Genomic DNA, 22475 nt, shown 5'->3' with positions numbered 1-22475 from the left:
GTGAAAATGGGGAAAATATTACACAACCCTCATTTGTTTAAATTGTTTTTATTTTATTTTACTATAAACTGAAAATTACAATTGTGTTTAAGCATGTGGCATAATCAACATTTAAAATGATTACTCAAATGTTTCTCTCCTTTCAAACTGTAGAAGTACAGATCATAAATGAAACGCTATAAAGCCAACTCACCCAGACACCCCATTTAAGTCTCCCAAAGATACTAGAACCAACAACAAGCCCTTAAAGGTCGACGTTGGGCAAAAACTGAAAAATAATGGCTTTAAACTGTATAACTGATCACTGCGCCATCATACCAGGTCAATGCTTAAAAACGTAAATAATTGGATGAATAAGATATTTGGCTAAAGAAGTGCCATTTCTTACCAATCTCTACAGCTTCCATCCAAAACAAACCGGTCGCAGCGCACGACACATCAACGAACCACCAAAGGCACACCCCATTTCTGTTTGAGAAAGGGGCCGTGTCTGACCACTTTTCGTGCCCAAAGTTGACCTTTAAATAGTGTTCTTCACATATAGTTAGAATTTTTTATACATTATCACAGATTTTTGGCAATAGTAAATCCCACAAAAGTACCGTAGTTAGTTACCATTGATCCATATTTGTACCAAAGGCAACGTCAACTAAATTCACATTCTGTACAGGAAAATATTTTGGCAAAAGGAAAGAAAGTCTCTGCAAACCTCACCTGCACAAATTACTATAAATCCATTAGCTTTTTAAATAGTTCAAACATATTGCCAGTCTTTCTCATACCTAAAAAAAAACAACCAACCTTGATACCCACATATCAGACATAAAAAAAAACAAGAGTAAGTGACAAACATCTTTGTTTGATACAATTCTCGTTAAAATCTGTGGTTATAATATATCTGGAATAATAAATAAAGGGAACACCATGAACCAATCAATCATTGCACTTCCAAGTCGCAACAGAAACAAGGGGAGGGGAAATAAAGAAGAAAAAAAATCATTGTTTTGGATTCACCCAAACACAATTCCATTTTCACAAGACTATAAATGTGTTATATTAGTATTTGTAATAAAAAGTGAATAGAAAGGAAAGACTTGTAGTCGCTGCTGAGCCAAACCCCAGCGTCTGAAGTAGCGTTGTCTCTCCTTACATTTCCCAGAAGAAGAGGAAAATACCTGAAAGTGAGACTTCAACATGTTTATTTTTCTTCTGGATGCTCCCTCTTTGTATTGCTCATTTAGTATAGAAGGTTGTCCAAGCAAGATCTGTTCTCAATCTCGGACAATATGCCAGATTCTTCTTCAATCTCCATGGTAACATTGTGATAGGAGGGAGGACATTGGGAGCATTTAATAAAGTGACTGGGAGGTCATCTGTCTGACCTCTGACCCTTAGTCCAGTGTCAGATGGGGCCTCAGAGGGAACGGCCATAGAGTCCAGTGAAACGCTGTAAAGACCAGTGAGTCTGACTCCATTTCCATGACATCTGATCGTCCTTTTGGCTGACATTGATATCTCCATAGTAAACAGAGCAATAGTAGTAATAACGGAATAAGAATAGTTCAAAAACAGACCTGAATGTGTGGCGGACGACAGTGAAGAGTAAACAATAATAGCAAAACATCCACCAGCGAGCGACTGGATGACTGAACTGAACTTTGCACCAAATAAAATGTAGAAAATGAGCGTTTCCTTGTACCTGTTCAAAGTCTGTGATGGAAGACAACCCTGAAGCAAAATAACCATATTCAACATCCCCTCCTATGGAATGCTAGTCAAGAGTATTCAGGCCCCTTGGCTTTTTCCACATGTTGTTACGTTACAGCCTTATTCTAAAATGGATTATATAAAAAATGTTACTCATCAATCTACCCACAATAACCCATAATAACAAAGCGAAAAAAAGATTGACAAATTTTGCAAATGTATTAAATATAAAAAACAGAATTTACATACGTATTCAGATCCTTTGCTATGAGACTCAAAATTAACCTCAGGTGCATCATCTTTCAGATGTTTCTACAACTTGGAGTCCACCTGTGGTAAATTCAATTGATTGGACATGATTTGGAAAGGCACACCCCTGTCTATATAAGGTCCCACAGTTGACAGTGCAGGTCAAAGCAAAACCAAGCCATGAGGTCAAAGGAACTGTCCGTAGAGCTCCGAGACAGGATTGTGTTGAGGCACAGATCTGGGAAAGGGTACCACAAAATGTCTGCTGCATTGAAGGTCTCTAAGAACACAGTGCCTGCATTGAAGGTCCCCAAGACTCTTCCTAGAGCTGGCCGCCCTGCCAAACTGAGCAATCAGGGGAGGAGGGCCTTGGTCAGGGAGAACCCGATGGTCACTCTGACAGAGCTCCACAGTGCCTATGTGGAGATGGGAGAACCTTCTAGAAGGACAACCGTCTCTGCAGCACTCCACCAATCAGGCCTTTATGGTAGAGTTGCCAGACAGAAGTCTCTCCTCAGTAAAAGCACATGACAGCGCACTTGAAGTCTGGAGGAAACCTGGCACCATCACTACAGTGAAGCGTGGTGGTGGCAGCATCATGCTGTGGGGATGTTTTTCAGCGGCAGGTACTGGGAGACTAGTCAGGATCAAAAGAAAGATGATTGTAGCAAAGTACAGAGAGACCCTTGATGTAAATCCGCTCAAGAGCGCTCAGAACCTCAGACTGGGCCGAAGGTTCATCTTCCAACAGGACAACGGACCTAAGCACACAGCCAAGACAACGCAGGAGTTGTTTCGGGACAAGTCTGAATGTCCTTGAGTGGCCCAGCGAGAGCCTGGACTTGAACCTGGGCTCGAACATCTCTGGAGACCTGAAAATAGCTGCGTAGTGACCCTCCCCATCCAACCTGACAGAGCTTGAGAGGATCTGCAGAGAATAATGGGAGAAACTCGCCAAATACAGGTGTGCCAAGCTTGTAGTGTCATACCCAATTTGAAGGTGCTTCAACAAAGTACTGAGAAAGGGTCTGAATACTTACGTAATTGTGATATTCATTTTTTTTTGCAAAAAAAACTTTTTTGGCTTTGTCATTATGGAGTATTGCGTGTAGATCGATGGCGAAATTATTTTTAAATTTTTTATAAGGCTGTAACGTAACAAAATGTGGAAATAATCAAGGGGTCTGAATACTTTCTGAATGCATTGTAAATATTTGAGCAGTTTGTAGTCAGAGCGTAAAGAACATTCCACAGGGAGGGAGAAGAAGAGATGGAAGGCAGGAAAGGCAGGGTGTAAGCAAAGCCTCAACAGGATCTCTGTGAATTGAGTGAGTGTATGTGCATACAGTATACAGGTGTACCAGCATTATGCACGTTGTGAACATTAGCCAAAACTAAATCCAAGCGAGCAAGTCTATCTATTTACTACCAATGTGCACGTTTTCAGTAGAGTGGAGCATAATGACTATATGTGTAGTAATAACAGAGTGAATATTTCCGTGCAGTGCCTTTGTGCACTGACTAGCAATATTCTCCCATCACTGTGTTGTTATAATGGTGGTGATGGTGTAGGAGTACTGAAGCTCCACCAGGGGGAGCACTTCTCTCCTCTAGCTGCTGCTGCCCTCAATGAGTCTGGCCAGGCTGTCTCGGAGTTCTGTCAGCTCAAAGATCTTCCCGTCCAGCAGCTCCAGCAGGGTGCGCAGACTCTTCCTGAAGGCCTCTCTCTCCAGCTGACTGCCCTCCAGACGCTGCTCTAACTCCACCAGCTGAGCTTCCAACGTCTGGTTCCTCTCCTCCGTCTCCTGGGAGTGGAGGGGGGGGGGCAGGTGTTAACATGTGCACACACACACATTCATAAAACACTCACTCGTTCCAGTGAAAACGTAACATTATGATTATAACTACTGTTCCCTGAAGGAGGGGAACGAGGTACAACATACTATGGGGGGCGTCGCACTCTCGCGACTTCAGTTGAGGGATCTAAAATCACGCCTGACAAGGCCAATGAAATCTGTGCCTTGCTGGAAGCCCTGCATTCCCCAGGTGATAAGCGTCAGGCTCGGATTCATTCCTTTAATTTAACACGGCTCTTCACCTTGCACCGGGATGGGCCGAAGCGGGTTCATGTCGGTGTTGTACCTCGTTTCCCTCCTTCAGTGAACAGTATACACAGAACATGATTGCCATATTCTCAGAACATAACATATTCATGTTCGAGACGCGATTCATGAGAACGTTGCGAGAACATTCACGTGTCCAGTTTTCCGAGGGTGGGGAGAATATCCCATCAACGGTCCCATGAAACGTGTCTAGAACATTCATATCTTATGTTCCGAGAACATGGCAACCATGTTCTGTGTACATTTGGTGGGACATTGATGGAATGTTTTCCTAACCCAACAGAAAACTGGACACATGAATGTTCTTGCAACCTTCCCATGAAACGTGTCTAGAACATTCATGTCATAAGTTCTGAGAACATAGTAACTACGTTCTGGGTAAGTTACTTTGTGTAACAGTATAGACTTTACGTCCGTCCCCTCTCCCCGACCTGGACGCGAACCAGGGACGCTCTGCACACGTCAACAGTCACCCTCGAAGCAGCGTTACCCATCGCTCCACAAAAGCCGCGGCCCTTGCAGCGCAAGGGGAACAACTACTTCAAGGTCTCAGAGCGAGTGATGTCACCGATTGAAACGCTATTAGCGCACACCACCGCTAACTAGCTAGCCATTTCACATCGGTTACAATTGGACATTACGGGAATGGTCTCTTGGACATATTTATTGCACATCCCAGGAACATTCCTATGAAGATTTTAGTTAATGACCTAATGGGAACTACGGGAATGTTCTCTAAAGTTGTGGGAATGTTTGTTGTTAGCTGAGAAGTCCCGACCCCTTTTCGAAGAAAGGAAATACCGTCTGTACCAGCCGTCCTGGATCCGACAAAGAAACCACTCGGATTGCCCGCGTCTGGAGACGGCAGGATATTGCCTCCCCCAAAACGGACACCAAGGCCTTGGGAACAGTCGACGTGATGACGCCCCAGGAGCGTGAGGGGCGGCCAATAAATTGTAGCCTGTAACCCGACATCACCGTTCGCATGATCCAGAGCAACACTGTGCATGCACGCCATTGGTCAGAGCAGACAGCAAGCCTCCTGTCAAGTGGCATCTGAAGGGGCGCTACGCCATCTTGTGGACTGGAAGAGATGGGATATTTTTGGGTTTCGACCACCATGTGTCTGAACGTGGAGAAGGGACACTTTATTGAACCCACGTGTGGGAGACGCAACACATTTGGTACCCGTGAACACTGTGGAACTTTGAGTTGACACAACTGTGTTTATGCGCCAAGGTTTGCCTGGAACCCGGGCCAGGCTGTGTTCACGGACTCCGGCAATCAGTGACGTACCCCGATTGGCAGTGCCCCTTGATGGTACTTCTGTCACAGCGAGCCTGCCACGGTTTTAGCCGGGGACCGGCTGGCACCCAGCGCTGGACCCGTACGCATTAAAAATAGACCCAGCAAAACCGCTATCATTTTCTTTATTTTTACTATTTTCTAGTGAAGACATCAAAGCAATGAAATAACACATATGGAATCATGTAATAACCGAAAAAAAGTGTTAAACCAATCAAAATAATAGCTCAAGTCCAAATTATGGCTCAAATAAGCAAAGAGAAGCGACAGTCCATCATTACTTTAAGACATGAAGGTCAGTCAGTGTGGAAAATTTGCAGTTGCAAAAACCATAAAGTGCTATGATGAAACTGGCTCTCATGAGGACCGCCACAGGAATGGAAGACTCAGAGTTACCTCTGTTGCAGAGGATAAGTTCATTAGAATTACCAGCCTCAGAAATTGCAGCCCAAACTGTTCAGAGGGGACTGCGTGAATCAGGCCTTCATGGTTGAATTTCTGCAAAGAAACCACTACTAAAGGACACCAATAAGAAGAGACTTGCTTGGGCCAAGAAACACGAGCAATGGACATTAGACCGGTGGAAATCTGTCCTTTAATGAGTCCAAATTTTACATTTTTGGTTCCAACTGCCGTGTCTTTGTGAGACGCAGAGAAGGTGAATGAACGATCTCCGCATATGTGGTTCCCACCCTGAAGCATGGAGGAGGTAGTGTGATGGTGCTTAGCTGGTGACACTGTCAGTGATTTATAATTGAAGTCGGAAGTTTGCATACACCTTAGCCAAATACATTTAAAAACTCAGTATTTCACAATTCCTGACATTTAATCAGAGTAAAAAATCCCCGTCTTAGGTAAATTAGGACCACCACTTTATTTTAAGAATGTGAAATGTCAGTATAATAGTATTGAGAAGGATTTATTTCAGCTTTTATTTATTTCATCACATTCCCAGCTGGTCAGAAGTTTACATACACTCAATTAGTATTTGGTAGCATTGCCTTTAAATTGTTTAACTTGGGTCAAACGTTTTGAGTAGCCTTCCACAAGCTTCCCACAATAAGTTGGGTGCATTTTGGCCCATTCCTCATGACAGAGCTGGTGTAAATGAGTCAGGTTTGTAGGCCTCCTTGCTCGCACGCACACAGTCATTGTCCATTTGGAAGACCCATTTGGGACCAAGCTTTTTACTTCTTGACTGATATCTTGAGATGTTGCTTCAATATATCCACATCATTTTCCTCCCTCTTGATGCCATCTATTTTGTGAAATGCACCAGTCCCTCCTGCAGCAAAGCACCCCCACAACATGATGCTGCGACCCCCACGCTTCACGGTTGGGATGGTGTTCTTCGGTTTGCAAGCCTCCCTTTTTCCTCCAAACATAACGATGGTCATTGTGGCCAAACAGTTCTATTTTTGTTTCATCAAACCAGAGGACATTTCTCCAAAAAGTATGATCTTTGTCCCCATGTGCAGTTGCAAACCGTAGTCTGGCTTTTTTATGGCCGTTTTGGAGCAGTGGCTTCTTCCTTGCTGAGCGGCCCCTCAGGTTATGTCGATATAGGACTCATTTTACTGTGGATACAGATACTTTTGCACCCGTTTTCTCCAGCATCTTCACAAGGTCCTTTGCTGTTGTTCTGGGATTGTTTTGCACTCGTCACACCAAATGACGTTCATCTCTAGGAGACAGAATGTATCTCGTTCCTGAGCAATATGACGGCTGTGTGGTCCCATGGTGTTTATACTTGCGTACTATTGTTTGTACAGATGAACGTGGTACCTTCAGGCGTTTTGAAATTGCTCCCAAGGATGAACCAGACTTGTGGAGGTCTACAATTGTTTTCTGAGGTCTTGGTGGATTTCTTTTGATTTTCCAATGATGTCAATCAAAGAGGCACAGAGTTTGAAGGTAGGCCTTGAAATACATCCACAGGCACACTTCAAATTGATTCAAATGATGTAAATTAGCATATCAGAAGCTTTTAAAGCCATGACATAATTTTCTGGAATTGTCCTAGTTGTTTATAGGCACAGTCAACTTAGTGTATGTAAACCTCTGACCCACTGGAATTGTGATACAGTGAATTATAAGTGAAATAATCCATCTGTAAACAATTGTTGGAAAAAATTACTTGTGTCCTGCACTAACTGACTTGCCAAAACTATAGTAAGTTAACAAAACATTTGTGGAGTGTTTGCAAAACAATTTATAATGACCTCAACTGTATTTATAATTCAAGGCACACTTAACCAGCATGGCTACCACAGCATTCTGCAGCGATAAGCCATCCCATCTGGTTGCCATGTTCTCAGAACATAAGATATGAATGTTCTAGGCAAGTTTCAGGGGAACATTGCTAGAACATTCATGGGTTCAGTTTTCTTTGGGTTAGGAAAATATTCCATCAATGTCCCACAGCTCCAGGCCGTGTAAGGGCTATTTGACCAAGAAGGAGAAGAATGGGGTGCTGCATCAGAAGAATGGGGTGCTGCATCAGATGACCTGGCCTCCACAATCATCCATCCTCAACCCAATTGAGATGGTTTGGGATGAGTTGTACCACAGAGTGAAGGAAAAGCAGCCAACAAGTGCTCATCATATGTGGGAACTCCTTCAAGACTGTTGGAAAAGCATTCCAGGTGAAGCTGGTTCAAGGAAAAGGGTGGCTGGCTACTTTGAAGAATCTAAAATATATTTTGATTTAACAATTGTTTTGGTTACTACATGATTCCATATGTGTTATTCCATAGTTTTGATGTATTCCATATTATTCTACAATGTAGAAAATAGTAAAATAAAGAAAAACCCTTGAATGAGTAGGTGTGTCCAAACTTTTGACTGGTACTGCAAGTATTCACACCCCTAAGTCGATACCTACCTACAGCAGTGAATCTTTCTGGGTACGTTTCTAAGAGCTTTCCACACCTGATTGTGCAACTTTTGCCCACTACTCTTTTCAAAATTATTCAAGCTCTGTCAAATTGGTTGTTGATCATTGCTAGACAACCATTTTCCGGTCTTGAAAATATTGAGAGTAGTATTCCGTAATTGGATTTTCCACAAACATAACACTTAGTTTTCAAGACAAAAATGTATTACTTTAGTACCTTGCTGCAAACAGGATGCATGTTTTAGAATATTTTGTATTCTGTACAGGCTTTCTACTTTTCCCTCTGTCATTTAGGTTAGTATTGTGGAGTATATACAATGTCGTTGGCAATCCTCAGTTTTCTCCTATTAAAGCCAATAAGCTCTGTAACTGTTTTAAAGTCACCATTGGCCTCATGGTGAACTCCCTGAGCGGTTTCCTTCCTCTCCGGCAACTGAGTTAGGAATGACGCCTGTATCTTTGTAGTGACGGTGTATTGATACACCATCCAAAGTGTAATTAATAACTTCATAATGCTCAAAAGGGAAATTCAGTGTCTGCTTTTTAATTTTAACCCGTCTAACGGTGGAATTGGGTCTCTCTTTTATTTAGTATACGTAGCTAAGGGGGGTTTTCCAATACCTCGCAAAGAAGGGTGGATAAAAAATGTTCGTTTAAAAAAAAACAGAATGAATACCCATTTGAGCATGGTGATGTTATTAATTACACTTTGGATGGTGTCAATACACAGTCACTACAAAGATACAGACGTGCTTCCTAACTCAGTTGCCGGAGAGGAAGGAAACCGGTCAGGGAGTTCACCATGAGGCAAATGGGGACTTTAAAACAGTTATAGAGTTTAATGGCTGTGATAGGAGAAAACTGAGGATCAACAACATTGTATTTACTCCACAATACTAACCTAATTGACAGAGTGAAAAGAAGGAAGCCTGTACAGAATATTTATTGTTCTCCAAAACCTGCATCCTGTCTGCAACAAGGCACTAAAGTAATACTCCAAAAAAATTGGCAAAGCAATTTACTATTTGTCCTGAATAAAAAGTGTTATGTTTGGGGCAAATCCAACACAGCACATTACTGAGTACCACTCTCCGTATTTTCAAGCATAGTGGTAGCTGAATCATGTTATGGGTATGCTTGTCGTTAAGGAGAGGGGAGACTATCCGGATAATAAAGAAATGGAATGGCGCTAAGTGCAGGTAAAATCATAGAGGAAAATCTAGTTCAGTCTGCTTTCCACCAGAAAGAGATTGATTCCCCTTTCAGCAGGACAAAATACAAGGACAAATCTACACTGGAGTTGCTTACCAAGAAGACGGTGAATGTTCCCGAGTGGCCGAGTTGCAGTTTTGAGGTAAATCTACTTAAAAATACAGTCAAAGCCTATGAATACTTCCTGAAGGCACTGTTTGTCTGCTGCAGAGGGACAAGAGAGAGCCATGAGAGAAAACGAGTTTTGATCAGTCATGGAAATAAAAGTGCTGAAACAAATTGGTTTCCCATTTAGAAAGATGGAGAACAAGCTATGCCAAAGTTTTTGTGCAGGTACAGCCAACAAGCACAAAAATGATATTGTAATATTGTCAAAACTATACGATATATCGTCAAAAAGAATATCCCGATATGTAACTGTATCAATTTTTTCTCCAATCATTATCGAAGGGATGAGCACGCTCAACCGCTAAGGGACCGTTTAGTTAGTGCAACATAAGACAGTCCCGTGTTCCAAATGTTTGTTTTGGCAGCGTGAATCGTTCCTGTCACCACCGAGGTGAAGAGAGGAATAATTGAATCAATGAATCTGATGCCTCAAGCTTATCTCCTGTGGAAGGCGGGGCTTCCAGCGAGGCGCAGATTTCATTGGCCTTGTCAGGTGTAATTTTAGATCCTTCAACTGAAGTCACGAGAGTGCCACTGCCCACACTATGTTGTACCGAAGCTGACTGACTGAAAGAGAACAGGTGTGTAAAGGCCCAGTGTGGTGTGTTCATTCGTCTCGCCTGCAGTTTCTGTGTTAGTGATTCCTTTTGAGTCTGGAACTCATTGGCGCTCTCCACTTCCTCTTTCAGCCTCTCCAGTTCCTGCAGGGAGGGAAAAGATACATTTACAAGTTTCAAGTTGTATTTGTCACATGCACAAGTACAGTGAAACGCTTATCTTGCAAGCCCTTCCCAACAGTGCAGTATTCAATATCAAAATAGTTTAACCAACAAAAAGACAAAAAAACAGGAGAATGTAAGCTACATACAGGGTCAGTGCCAGTACCAAACGTACAATGTGCAGGGATACTGGAATGGCTCTAAAGACACAGGGCTTACATGTATGCGTTTCTCCCTCACACAAATGCAGTTTACATGCCACAAGCACTTGCGCACACACACTCCTTACCTCCTCCTTGGACTTCAATGCCGACTCCAGTTCTTCTATCGTCTGGTTGAGCTCAGTCTTCTGGGATTTGATGACGGTCATCTGACCACTCACACACTCCAGCTCTGTCACCTGAGGACATACACAGTGTGGGTAATCATACATTTGTTTGACATTTTTTTTTAAATGTTCTTTGTGTAACCATTCTGATCCGTTTGTTCAGCCTCTCTGTATTACAGACCTGGGCTCCAATTCTATTTCTAATATCTCAATTACGTTCACATTGCACTTCGAAGTAAGTATTCCGATATGTTTTATTTGTAAAGGCAAGTAGTTGAATATTGGAATGTATTTGAAAATACACTTGGAAAGTATTGGCATGTATTTAATAAGAGTCAAATACACTGACTCAAAAACACTCGCAAGCATTTGGAAATAATTTGAAAAATAAGTATTTGAAAATACTTTCAAAAAGTTCCAATACAAGTTGTTGATTCGGGCCATATTATAAAAAAAAATAAAAAATAAAAAAAAACAGAAAATAAGTATTTAAATAACAGATCATCAAATACACATGTATTGAAAACCAGGTCTACTCTTCTACCCATTTATAAACTCAGTCTTACTAGTTTGTATAGTTAATGTATCTTAGCCATTTGTGTATTCTCTCTCTATTACTTTATAAAGTTAGTCAGTCTTACATGTGTATGTAGTCTCTCAGCCTCCTCCTGGTAAGCAGCCAGTTGTGTATTCTATAAAGTTAGTCAGTCTTACATGTGTATGTAGTCTCTCAGCCTCCTCCTGGTAAGCAGCCAGTTGTGTATTCTATAAAGTTAGTCAGTCTTACATGTATGTGTATGTAGTCTCTCAGCCTCCTCCTGGTAAGCAGCCAGTTGTGTATTCTATAAAGTTAGTCAGTCTTACATGTGTATGTAGTCTCTCAGCCTCCTCCTGGTAAGCAGCCAGTTGTGTATTCTATAAAGTTAGTCAGTCTTACATGTATATGTAGTCTCTCAGCCTCCTCCTGGTAAGCAGCCAGATGTGTATTCTATAAAGTTAGTCAGTCTTACGCGTGTATGTAGTCTCTCAGCCTCCTCCTGGTAAGCAGCCAGTTGTTGTTTCCACTGTTTGACATTGGCTGTGGACTCCAGCAGAGCTGCTGTCAGCTTGGCATTGTTGCCCTTCAGGGCTGCCAGCTCGGCCTCCCAGTGCTTGTTTATACTGGACGAACTGGGGACAGACAGACAGCCAACCATAAACTTCAGAAGTGTTTAGGTGACCATGAGTGGAGACCAAGATCCAGACTGATTTAGACCAGGACATGAATGCTTTTTTTTGTAGTCTTGAGTGGTCTTAAGACCACAAGATTAACACTCCATCTCTGATAAAACGTCATAATTGTCTCCCTGAAGAATAGAAATGCTATCATTTGACTCCTGGGTAGAAAACTAAACCATTCCAGCAGCAATGTACAAATGATACACGGTCAACTTCCTGTTCATCAGCATTACCAAGCTCAGAGGGCAGAGGTCACATAAGGGGAACCACGTATAGTGAATATGGAGAGCTGGGGGGACCAAATGCATTTCCATTCATTGAGTAATTCATAATTAAATCAGAGCCACACAGTGTTTTACTGTAATGCTTTACTGCTGTCCAGGGGCTCTGGGACCACATGAATAAGAGATGGATAAATAGACACATCCAAGGCCTGGCCGGGCGAACCGCACGCACGGTACTGCTGCTGTGCCAATTTCACTTTAAACCATCACTCTAAAGAGAGGTCCCAGTGGACAGTTAAACCCCCCACCCCCCCATTACCAGGCTGAACATGGGAGCACTGCGTCTGTTCAGCGTGTAACAGAGGAAGATGAGGGAATTTTAAATGAGGGAATTGGAAGACAGTTTTTGTAATTAAATTGGTGTTAGCTTAACATTTCCACAGAACTGAATGTGTTCATTTCTTCAGCCTTCGTCCACTGTCCGACCGTGCGTTGCCCAATAAGGTGCACTCTCTTTGGGCTTGGCACCCTACTCCTGCCCCCAGTTTTAGAGCCTGGTTCTTACCTGTGAGAGAAGGGCAGTTGGTTCTGAGACGGCTCGGCGCGGGGCTCGGGGAGGTACTGCGGCGTTTCGGGGGTGGTGCCCCTCTCGTCATCAGTGCCGTTGATGCTCTCCGGGGTCAAAGGTGACTGCAGGTCGCCGGTGGCCGACTCCTGGAATGACGTAAACCAGAAGGTTAAAGGAACAAAAATACCCATAAACTGTTGTTGTATGTTCTCATGCGCTGGGTAAAGAAAAGACTGGTGTAATGTGGAGAGAATATCTGCAAAAATGATTCATACTCCACAGAAAGTGATGTCACATTTAGGTTTTTTTCCAAGTGAGTAGGACTGTGTTTTTAAGTGAGCCTGAAACATCACTTTATGGGAGCATAAATATCTGACATTGGGAGATAGGAGCGTTCATCTGAGACTGAGATGTTAATCTGGGTGTTAATCTGATATTAGGATGGGAGAGAGAGAGGGGTTGTTAATCCACGGCGGAGGGCAGGGTTCTCCCCAAAGAGTGGAACAGTGCCATTCAACACCATGTTCAATTCTGGTTTAAATATATACGGTACATCCATTTTTATAAGATACTGCCGTGACAATATTCTGGGGAGACCCCCTGAAGGGCTGGAGTGTGTTAGCCTGGGGTTGGGTGGAAGATGGAGGTGTCAACGCTGGACTGGGGTAGGAGGCGACGCAGGAGGGTTATCTGAGACTGGGGTCAGATGACAATGATTTTGATTTAATTTGACCTTCTTTCTTACAGGTACTTTGGGAGGTACTGGGAGCACATTCTTTTTAACTGCAGCGACCTGGGAAAGAGTTGCAGGGGAGAAGAGATGGGTTTGAATGAGCCAATTGAAAGCTGGGGGTGGTTGGGTGGCCAGGTTGGGAGTTTAGGCAGGAAACTGGAGTGAACACACTACTCTTGCTATGGGAGTTTTGACCACGTACACTCCCATTAGGAATCAGTTTAACGTCTCATCCAGGGGACTTGACGCTTTTGCAGGGTCGTGTTTCCAATCGCTTCCTATGATACTTATATCATTTAAGGTCCATTCACTCCCAGTGTTTTCCGGTAAAAATAAATAAATAAAATATATAAGGGAAGGGTTATCCTGGTCCAAAGACACCATGAGGATGGGGTTAGGATTAGGGGTGTTTGTGGTTGGGATTACCTGAGAAGGGGTGCTGGTGAGTTCCATCTTCTCCTGGGATTTCTCCTTGGCTAACCGAGCTGCCTCTTTAAACTCAGCAAACTTCTCTGCAAACTGTGAAAGAACCACAAAAGACACAGACCAAACTGACTAAACCAGTCCGTGTGTTTGTGATGTGTGTGTGTCTGTACGCACACGCGTGTTTGTGAGCGCAAGCTTGCGTATGTGTCTCCCTGTCCAAGTCTGTGATCCCCCACATGCTTCAGGACGTCCACCATAGACAGAAATAGTAATGGCGTCTTTTTGTAGGCACCAACTCCGCCAAGGTTCGTTGGACAAAGCCTATGGTGAAATGAATGGCGTTTCAGTAGGATTTTTCCTACGCAGAAAATAAGGTCTGTGGTAAACACAGGCTTAGGAGATCTTATACGTTTTGTTCTGTGATCTTCATCAGCGAAACTTTTTGTGAACTTTGAAGCATTTATATAATGAGAAAATAAGCACACGAAGGCGTCATAATTCATAAAGGTCATGTTAACTGACTGATATCTCACAGAACAAAACATAGAAGATCTCCTAAGCCTGTGTTAACCTCAGAACTTTTTGGGGGGTGTTTATCCTAAAAACCCTATTCTTTCCTCATTAAACTTTCCCCATAGGGAAGGCTGAACGAACCAGAGGTAACTCATTTCCTGGTTTTAGGACGACACGCTGGCGAGCTCTATTGTCCCTGTATCCAAGTAAACAAAGGTAACCTGCCTAAATGACTAATCGCCCTGTAGCACTAACTTATGTCATCATGAAGTGCTTTGATCCCACCTGGACAAGAGGAATACGCAGACCACAGGCAACAACAACCTCCCCCATGGACCTGGACAAGAGGAATACCTTCTGTGAGAATACGATTCATCGGCTACAGTTCAGTTTTCAACACAGTCCCTCCAAAGCTCATCGCTGAACTCCTCTCTCTGCAACTGAATCCTGGACTTCCTGACACGCAGACCGCAGGCGGTGAGCATAGGCAACGACAACCTCCCCCATGGTGACTTTCAACATGGGGGCCCCCAGGGGTGTGTGCTCAGACCCCTTCTGTATTCCCTGTACACCCATGACTGCGTGGCCATGACTCAAACACCATCATTAAGTTTGCCGACAAGACAACAGTACCTCGGAACAACAGGCTCCGAGACAGCTTCTACCACCAGGCCATCAGAATGCAAAACAGCTAACCCTATCGGTCTCTCAGTCTGCACAGACCTTAGTGACTATTACACACAAGCACACACACATAACCACCCACAAGAACACACACAGCTGCTCTAGTATATGAGTGGTAAGTTGAGCCATTTTTAACATTCAGCATCACTCAGTCAAGGGAAATATAGTACGGATGTGATGGTTTCAAATGTTTAGGATATGACTGCGTCGGTCCCAAACCGATCCTAATGTAGCATGCATCGGTCAAAAAATGTATTGAAACGTTACAAATCGCAGATTCAATAACATGGTTTTGCTCATATTACTTTCTCTCTACCATCCCAAAAAATACCTCACCTTTTGTGACATCTTCAGTGTCAAACTGCGCACTGTGCCCAGCTTCGCGAGATGTAGTCGGCCTGTTCCTGATCTTTCACATCTGCGCGGCACCTTCAGCATTCAAATGCTAAAATATCTTGCGCAATATTAGGCTTCATTAGATGAGTGACAACCCACGTCATGTTCTAGGTTATTGTTATCTATGCACTGTTGAAAATGGTATTTTACCGGTATAAAAAAGTGAGCTAACGGAGACACAACTCTCATCTGGCTATACATGCTGAACGGGGCTTACAATAGATTTGATTTAGATTGTCCAGGTAATAGTTTTGCCTTAAACTATCAGTGCATATGGTCATTTTTAGATATACACGTTCAACTTGATGATTTCATAATGAGGAATCACTTTTGTGAGGCACACTGCGTGTAGTGATGTGCAGTTCGCAAACGATACGTCCTGTTTGAACTACTATTTTTACTGACTCAAATCAAATGTTATTTGTCACATACACATGGTTAGCAGATGTTAATGCGAGTGTAGCGAAACGCTTGTGCTTCTAGTTCCGACAATGCAGTGATAACCAACAAGTAATCTAACTAACAATTCCAAAACTACTGTCTTATACACAGTGTAAGGGGATAAAGAATATGTACATAAGGATATATGAATGAGTGATGGTACAGAGCAGCCTACAGTAGATGGTATCGAGTACAGTATATACATATGAGATGAGTATGTAGACAAAGTAAACAAAGTGGCATAGTTAAAGTGGCTAGTGATACATGTATTACATAAGGATGTAGTCGATGATGTAGAGTACAGTATATACGTATGCATATGAGATGAATAATGTAGGGTAAGTAACATTATATAAGGTAGCATTGTTTAAAGTGGCTAGTGATATATTTACATCATTTCCCATCAATTCCCATTATTAAAGTGGCTGGAGTTGGGTCAGTGTCAATGACAGTGTGTTGGCAGCAGCCACTCAATGTTAGTGGTGGCTGTTTAACAGTCTGATGGCCTTGAGATAGAAGCTGTTTTTCAGTCTCTCGGTCCCAGCTTTGATGCACCTGTACTGACCTCGCCTTCTGGATGATAGCGGGGTGAACAGGCAGTAGTTCGGGTGGTTGATGTCCTTGATGATCTTTATGGCCTTCCTGTAACATCGGGTGGTGTAGGTGTCCTGGAGGGCAGGTAGTTTGCCCCCGGTGATGCGTTGTGCAGACCTCACTACCCTCTGGAGAGCCTTACGGTTGAGGGTCGAGCAGTTGCCGTACCAGGCGGTGATACAGCCCGCCAGGATGCTCTCGATTGTGCATCTGTAGAAGTTTGTGAGTGCTTTTGGTGACAAGCCGAATTTCTTCAGCCTCCTGAGGTTGAATAGGCGCTGCTGCGCCTTCTTCACGACGCTGTCAGTGTGAGTGGACCAATTCAGTTTGTCTGTGATGTGTATGCCGAGGAACTTAAAACTAGCTACCCTCTCCACTACTGTTCCATCGATGTGGATAGGGGGGTGTTCCCTCTGCTGTTTCCTGAAGTCCACAATCATGTCCTTAGGTTTTGTTGACGTTGAGTGTGAGGTTATTTTCCTGACACCACACTCCGAGGGCCCTCACCTCCTCCCTGTAGGCCGTCTCGTCGTTGTTGGTAATCAAGCCTACCACTGTTGTGTCGTCCGCAAACTTGATGATTGAGTTGGAGGCGTGCGTGGCCACGCAGTCGTGGGTGAACAGGGAGTACAGGAGAGGGCTCAGAACGCACCCTTGTGGGGCCCCGTGTTGAGGATCAGCGGGGAGGAGATGTTGTTGCCTACCCTCACCACCTGGGGGCGGCCCGTCAGGAAGTCCAGTACCCAGTTGCACAGGGCGGGGTCGAGACCCAGGGTCTCGAGCTTGATGACGAGCTTGGAGGGTACTATGGTGTTGAATGCCGAGCTGTAGTCGATGAACAGCATTCTCACATAGGTATTCCTCTTGTCCAGGTGGGTTAGGGCAGTGTGCAGTGTGGTTGAGATTGCATCGTCTGTGGACCTATTTGGGCGGTAAGCAAATTGGAGTGGGTCTAGGGTGTCAGGTAGGGTGGAGGTGATATGGTCCTTGACTAGTCTCTCAAAGCACTTCATGATGACGGAAGTGAGTGCTACGGGGCGGTAGTCGTTTAGCTCAGTTATCTTAGCTTTCTTGGGAACAGGAACAATGGTGGCCCTCTTGAAGCATGTGGGAACAGCAGACTGGTATAGGGATTGATTGAATATGTCCGTAAACACACCGGCCAGCTGGTCTGCGCATGCTCTGAGGGCGCGGCTGGGGATGCCGTCTGGGCCTGCAGCCTTGCGAGGGTTAACACGTTTAAATGTCTTACTCACCTCGGCTGCAGTGAAGGAGAGACCGCATGTTTTCGTTGCAGGCCGTGTCAGTGGCACTGTATTGTCCTCAAAGCGGGCAAAAAAGTTATTTAGTCTGCCTGGGAGCAAGACATCCTGGTCCGTGACTGGGCTGGGTTTCTTCTTGTAGTCCGTGATTGACTGTAGACCCTGCCACATGCCTCTTGTGTCTGAGCCGTTGAATTGAGATTCCACTTTGTCTCTGTACTGACGCTTAGCTTGTTTAATAGCCTTGCGGAGGGAATAGCTGCACTGTTTGTATTCAGTCATGTTGCCAGACACCTTGCCCTGATTAAAAGCAGTGGTTCGCGCTTTCAGTTTCACGCGAATGCTGCCATCAATCCACGGTTTCTGGTTAGGGAATGTTTTTATCTTTGCTATGGGAACGACATCTTCGACGCACGTTCTAATGAACTCGCACACCGAATCAGCGTATTCGTCAATATTTTTATTTGACGCAATACGAAACATGTCCCAGTCCACGTGATGGAAGCAGTCTTGGAGGGTGGAGTCAGCTTGGTCTGACCAGCGTTGGACAGACCTCAGCGTGGGAGCCTCTTGTTTTAGTTTCTGTCTGTAGGCAGGGATCAACAAAATGGTCAGCTTGGTCAGCTTTTCCGAAAGGGGGGCGGGGCAGGGCCTTATATGCGTCGCGGAAGTTAGAGTAACAATGATCCAGGGTTTTACCACCCCTGGTTGCGCAATCGATATGCTGATAAAATTTAGGGAGTCTTGTTTTCAGATTAGCTTTGTTAAAATCCCCAGCTACAATGAATGCAGCCTCCGGATAAATGGTTTCCAGTTTGCAAAGAGTTAAATAAAGTTCGTTCAGAGCCATCGATGTGTCTGCTTGGGGGGGGATATATACGGCTGTGATTATAATCGAAGAGAATTCTCTTGGAAGATAATGCGGTCTACATTTGATTGTGAGGAATTCTAAATCATGTGAACAGAAGGATTTGAGTTCCTGTATGTTTCCTTCATCACACCATGTCTCGTTAGTCATGAGGCATACGCCCCCGCCACTCTTCTTACCAGAAAGATGTTTGTTTCTGTCGGCGCGATGCGTGGAGAAACCCATTGGCTGCACCGCATCGGATAGCGTCTTCCCAGTAAGCCATGTTTCCATGAAGCAGAGAACGTTGCAGTCTCTGATGTCCCTCTGGAATGCTACCCTTGCTCGGATTTCGTCAACCTTGTTGTCAAGAGACTGGACATTGGCAAGAAGAATGCTGGGGAGTGGTGCGCGATGTGCCCTTGTTCGGAGTCTGACCAGAAGACCGCTACGTTTCCCTCTTTTTTGGAGTCGTTTTCTTGGGTCGAGAGTCATGATTAGTTTTTCTCAGTGACTTGTTCATTTGACCCGCTGGCTGCAATGAGTCCTATAGCACGGGTATTCTCAAACTGGGTTATTCTCAAACTGGGGTATTCTCAAACTGGGGTATTCTCAAACTGGGGTATTCTCAAACTGGGGTATTCTCAAACTGGGGTATTCTCAATGCCGTCGGGGTACGCCAAATAAAAATGCGCTTTACTTTTTTAAATTTTTATAACAGTCCATTTATATTTTCCAACGGGGATATACATTTGGGTTCGTTTTTTTCTCTCGCCTGAGTAGCCTCATTTCACTGCCAAAAATAAAATGAAACCATCTGGTGTTCAGCGAAACAAAACAATGTCAAATACAGGGAGCCTAGAGAAATAATTAACATGCAAATCACATTATGTAACAGTTTTCTTCCTGGGAAGGAGAGGCAGACCAAAACGCAGCGTGTTTAAAGTTCATGGTTCTTTAATAAGAGAAACTTAACATTAACAAACTACAAAACAATAAATGTGGAAAAACCGAAACAGCCCTATCTGGTGCAGCGAACACAAAGACAGGAAACTACCACCCACAAAACACAACACAAAACAGGCTACCTAAATATGGTTCCCAATCAGAGACAATGACTAACACCTGCCTCTGATTGAGAACCATATCAGGCCAAACATAGAAATAGACAAACCAGACACACAACATAGAATGCCCACCCAGCTCACGTCCTGACCAACACTAAAACAAGGAAAACACAAAAGAACTATGGTTAGAACTTGACACATTAACCGTTACTCTCTCGCGGGAATTCCACTAACGGTCCGTACGTAGCCAATCGTAGCTGCTGCTCATTCCGTTTGCTCGAAAATGGATAAATGTTTTTTTTTAAGTAAGGCCCGTGTCCATAGAGACACATACCAGCTCTACTGGAAGTACTGCTACTACCAGCAGTACTACACCTGCACCTGTCGACAAGTTGTTCTGCTTCCACGAGCACATCCAATGCTAACATCAGTAATTCTACATTTGTTGTTAGCCCAGCTAGCATGGACACTGACAGTTGTGAATATGATGTAGCCGAAGAGCTACTGCCCCCTTATCCGGGAAAGCACCGAACAACAGACCATCAAAGAGGTGCACATATGATGAGAACTACATTGATTTGGGGTTCATTTATACTGGGAGTAGTGCCTTTCCTTAGCCACAGTGTGTTATATGTGCAAAAGTACCATCTCACAACTCGATGAAATCTTCCCTCTTGCACAGACATTTAGAAGAAAGAAAAAACATGCCAATTTGGAAAATAAGCCACGGGAGTTTTTTGAGCGAGAAATAAGGCGACTTTCGGGTAGTAAGACATGTATGAAAGCAACAGATACCATTAATAAAAAGGGGCTAGAAACATATTTTATGGTGAGCTACCGAGTGGCTAGGACAGGCAAGCACCATACTATAGTAGAGGACTTCATTCTTCCTGCTGCTGCGGATATGGCTGGAACAATGCTGGGGGAAAAGGCCCAAAAAACTATACAGACAATGCCTTCATCAAACAACACTGTTCCACGATGCATCAGTGACATGGCAGAAGATGTTTTGAAACAATTACTGCTTGGCATCCAAGCCAGTCAATTATATGCGTTACTGCTGGATGAGTCAACAGACGTGGCCGGCCTGGCACAGCTCCTGGTATAAGTCCGTTACGTTTATGTGGGGTCAATTAAGGAAGACATCCTCTTCTGCAAACCACTGGAAACCAGGACAACATGAGAGGATATTTTTTAAAGTACTGGACAGCTTTGTGTCATCAAATGGACGTTGGTGGTCAAGATGTGTTGGTATCCTTACTGATGGCGCAAAAGCCATGACAGGGAGACATAGTGGAATGGTAACGCAAGCAGTTGCTCCCGACGCCACTGCAGCATCCACCGAGAGGCTCTTGCTGCCAAAGGGATGCCTGGCAGCTTGAAAGACGTTTTAGGCACTACAGTGAAATTCCTTAACTTTGTTAAAAGTTTTTACGCTACTGCTACTCTCTGTTCATCATATACGCATAGTCACTTTAACCATATCTACATGTACATACTACCTCAAATCAGCCTGACTAAGCGCTGTCTCTCGCTACTTTTATAGCCTCGCTACTGCATATAGCCTCTTTTTACTGTTTATTTCTTTACTTACCTATTGTTCACCTAACACCTTTTTTTGCACTATTGGTTAGAGCCTGTAAGTAAGCATTTCACTGTGAAGTCTACACCTGTTGTATTCGGTGCACGTGATAAATAAACTTTGATTGGATTTAAAGCAAGGCCCCTGAACTCTTGTGTATTTTCTGCACTATGCAATGACATGGGCAGCGACCATGTAACGCTTTTACAACATACAGAAGAGCTCCCAGAATCTACCTGCCTAGAAGGAAGATTGCGGACTGAACGCAGGTATGTAGACCACCTCAAGATAAACACGTAATATTCAATATTGGTAAGTTAGACTAAATATGAGCACTACACAATCTGGTGAGTAATAACCTTCAATCTAAAAACACCACAAAACAAATCATAAGACGAGAGAAATGTATCGAAAAATATTACAAAAACAAGCAACACCAAAAACATGACTGAGAGTAAGACAGGGGAACTATTTCAAAACCAAAACGTGACTCTTCTACACACACAGACGTGTTCATCTTTTCACTACCCGGAATGGTAAAGGTCGAAACCGATCTGTTAAAAATCAATAAATGACAAACTGGGCATACTTGAACTAGTCGGTAAGGATATAAATGAGTTGAAGGCCTCGAGATGAGTGACAAAGAAGCTGCGACATTGGAGAAAGACAAACAAGCTAAAAAGGGACAGTCAATAAGATTGAAACCGAAGTTAATGACCTTTAAAAAGGAGAACATTCTGAGAGAAGCCTTGACATACAGACTAGATCCATGAGAGAGAATCTGCTACTTACAGGTATCCAAGAGAAAGAAAGAGAAGCTCCTGAATCTGTAGTTAGAGAGTTCCTCCTTACAGCGCTTCAGATCCCAAGCAAAGCTATCGACAAAGTCCAACTCGAACGTGTACACCACTTCGGACAGAGAGTGCAGAGGTATAAACGACCAAATCGTTGCCAAATTTGCTTTCTTTAAAGACAGAAATAATGGTTAAAAGCCTGGGTAAAATACTTGTTGGCACGAAAATAGGCATGTATGACCAGTTCCCGAAGGAAATTGCAGAACGGCGCAAAGTTCTGCATCCAATCTTCACGGAGAATCGATTGAAAGGGAAACGCGTAGCTCTCGTAGTCGACGAACTGTATATTGATAACCAGTTGTTCAGAGACACAAAGGCTACTCCAAGGCTCTTCTAATAATTACAAAGTTCTCAGAGGA

General features: G+C 43.6%; 1 protein-coding gene across 1 annotated transcript in view; it reads right to left on the bottom strand.

Annotated features, from left to right (window-relative positions):
• Positions 1–32: 32 nt before the first annotated feature.
• Positions 33–22475, bottom strand: part of LOC118385457 (homer protein homolog 1-like) — a 67980-nt gene continuing 45537 nt past the window's right edge. The window contains exons 4-9 of the mRNA XM_035772596.2: positions 13877–13969; positions 12715–12863; positions 11718–11877; positions 10669–10779; positions 10281–10361; positions 33–3761 (exon numbers count right to left, since the gene is read on the bottom strand). Of these exons, the coding sequence (XP_035628489.1) occupies positions 3567–3761; positions 10281–10361; positions 10669–10779; positions 11718–11877; positions 12715–12863; positions 13877–13969 (789 nt within the window). The 3' untranslated portion in view covers positions 33–3566. The remainder of the gene's footprint in view (positions 3762–10280; positions 10362–10668; positions 10780–11717; positions 11878–12714; positions 12864–13876; positions 13970–22475) is intronic.

Source organism: Oncorhynchus keta, chromosome 6, assembly GCF_023373465.1.
Source record: "Oncorhynchus keta strain PuntledgeMale-10-30-2019 chromosome 6, Oket_V2, whole genome shotgun sequence".
Taxonomy (NCBI): domain Eukaryota; kingdom Metazoa; phylum Chordata; class Actinopteri; order Salmoniformes; family Salmonidae; genus Oncorhynchus; species Oncorhynchus keta.
The sequence above is the reverse complement of the archived record's forward strand: the minus strand, read 5'-3'. Positions and strand labels throughout refer to the sequence as shown.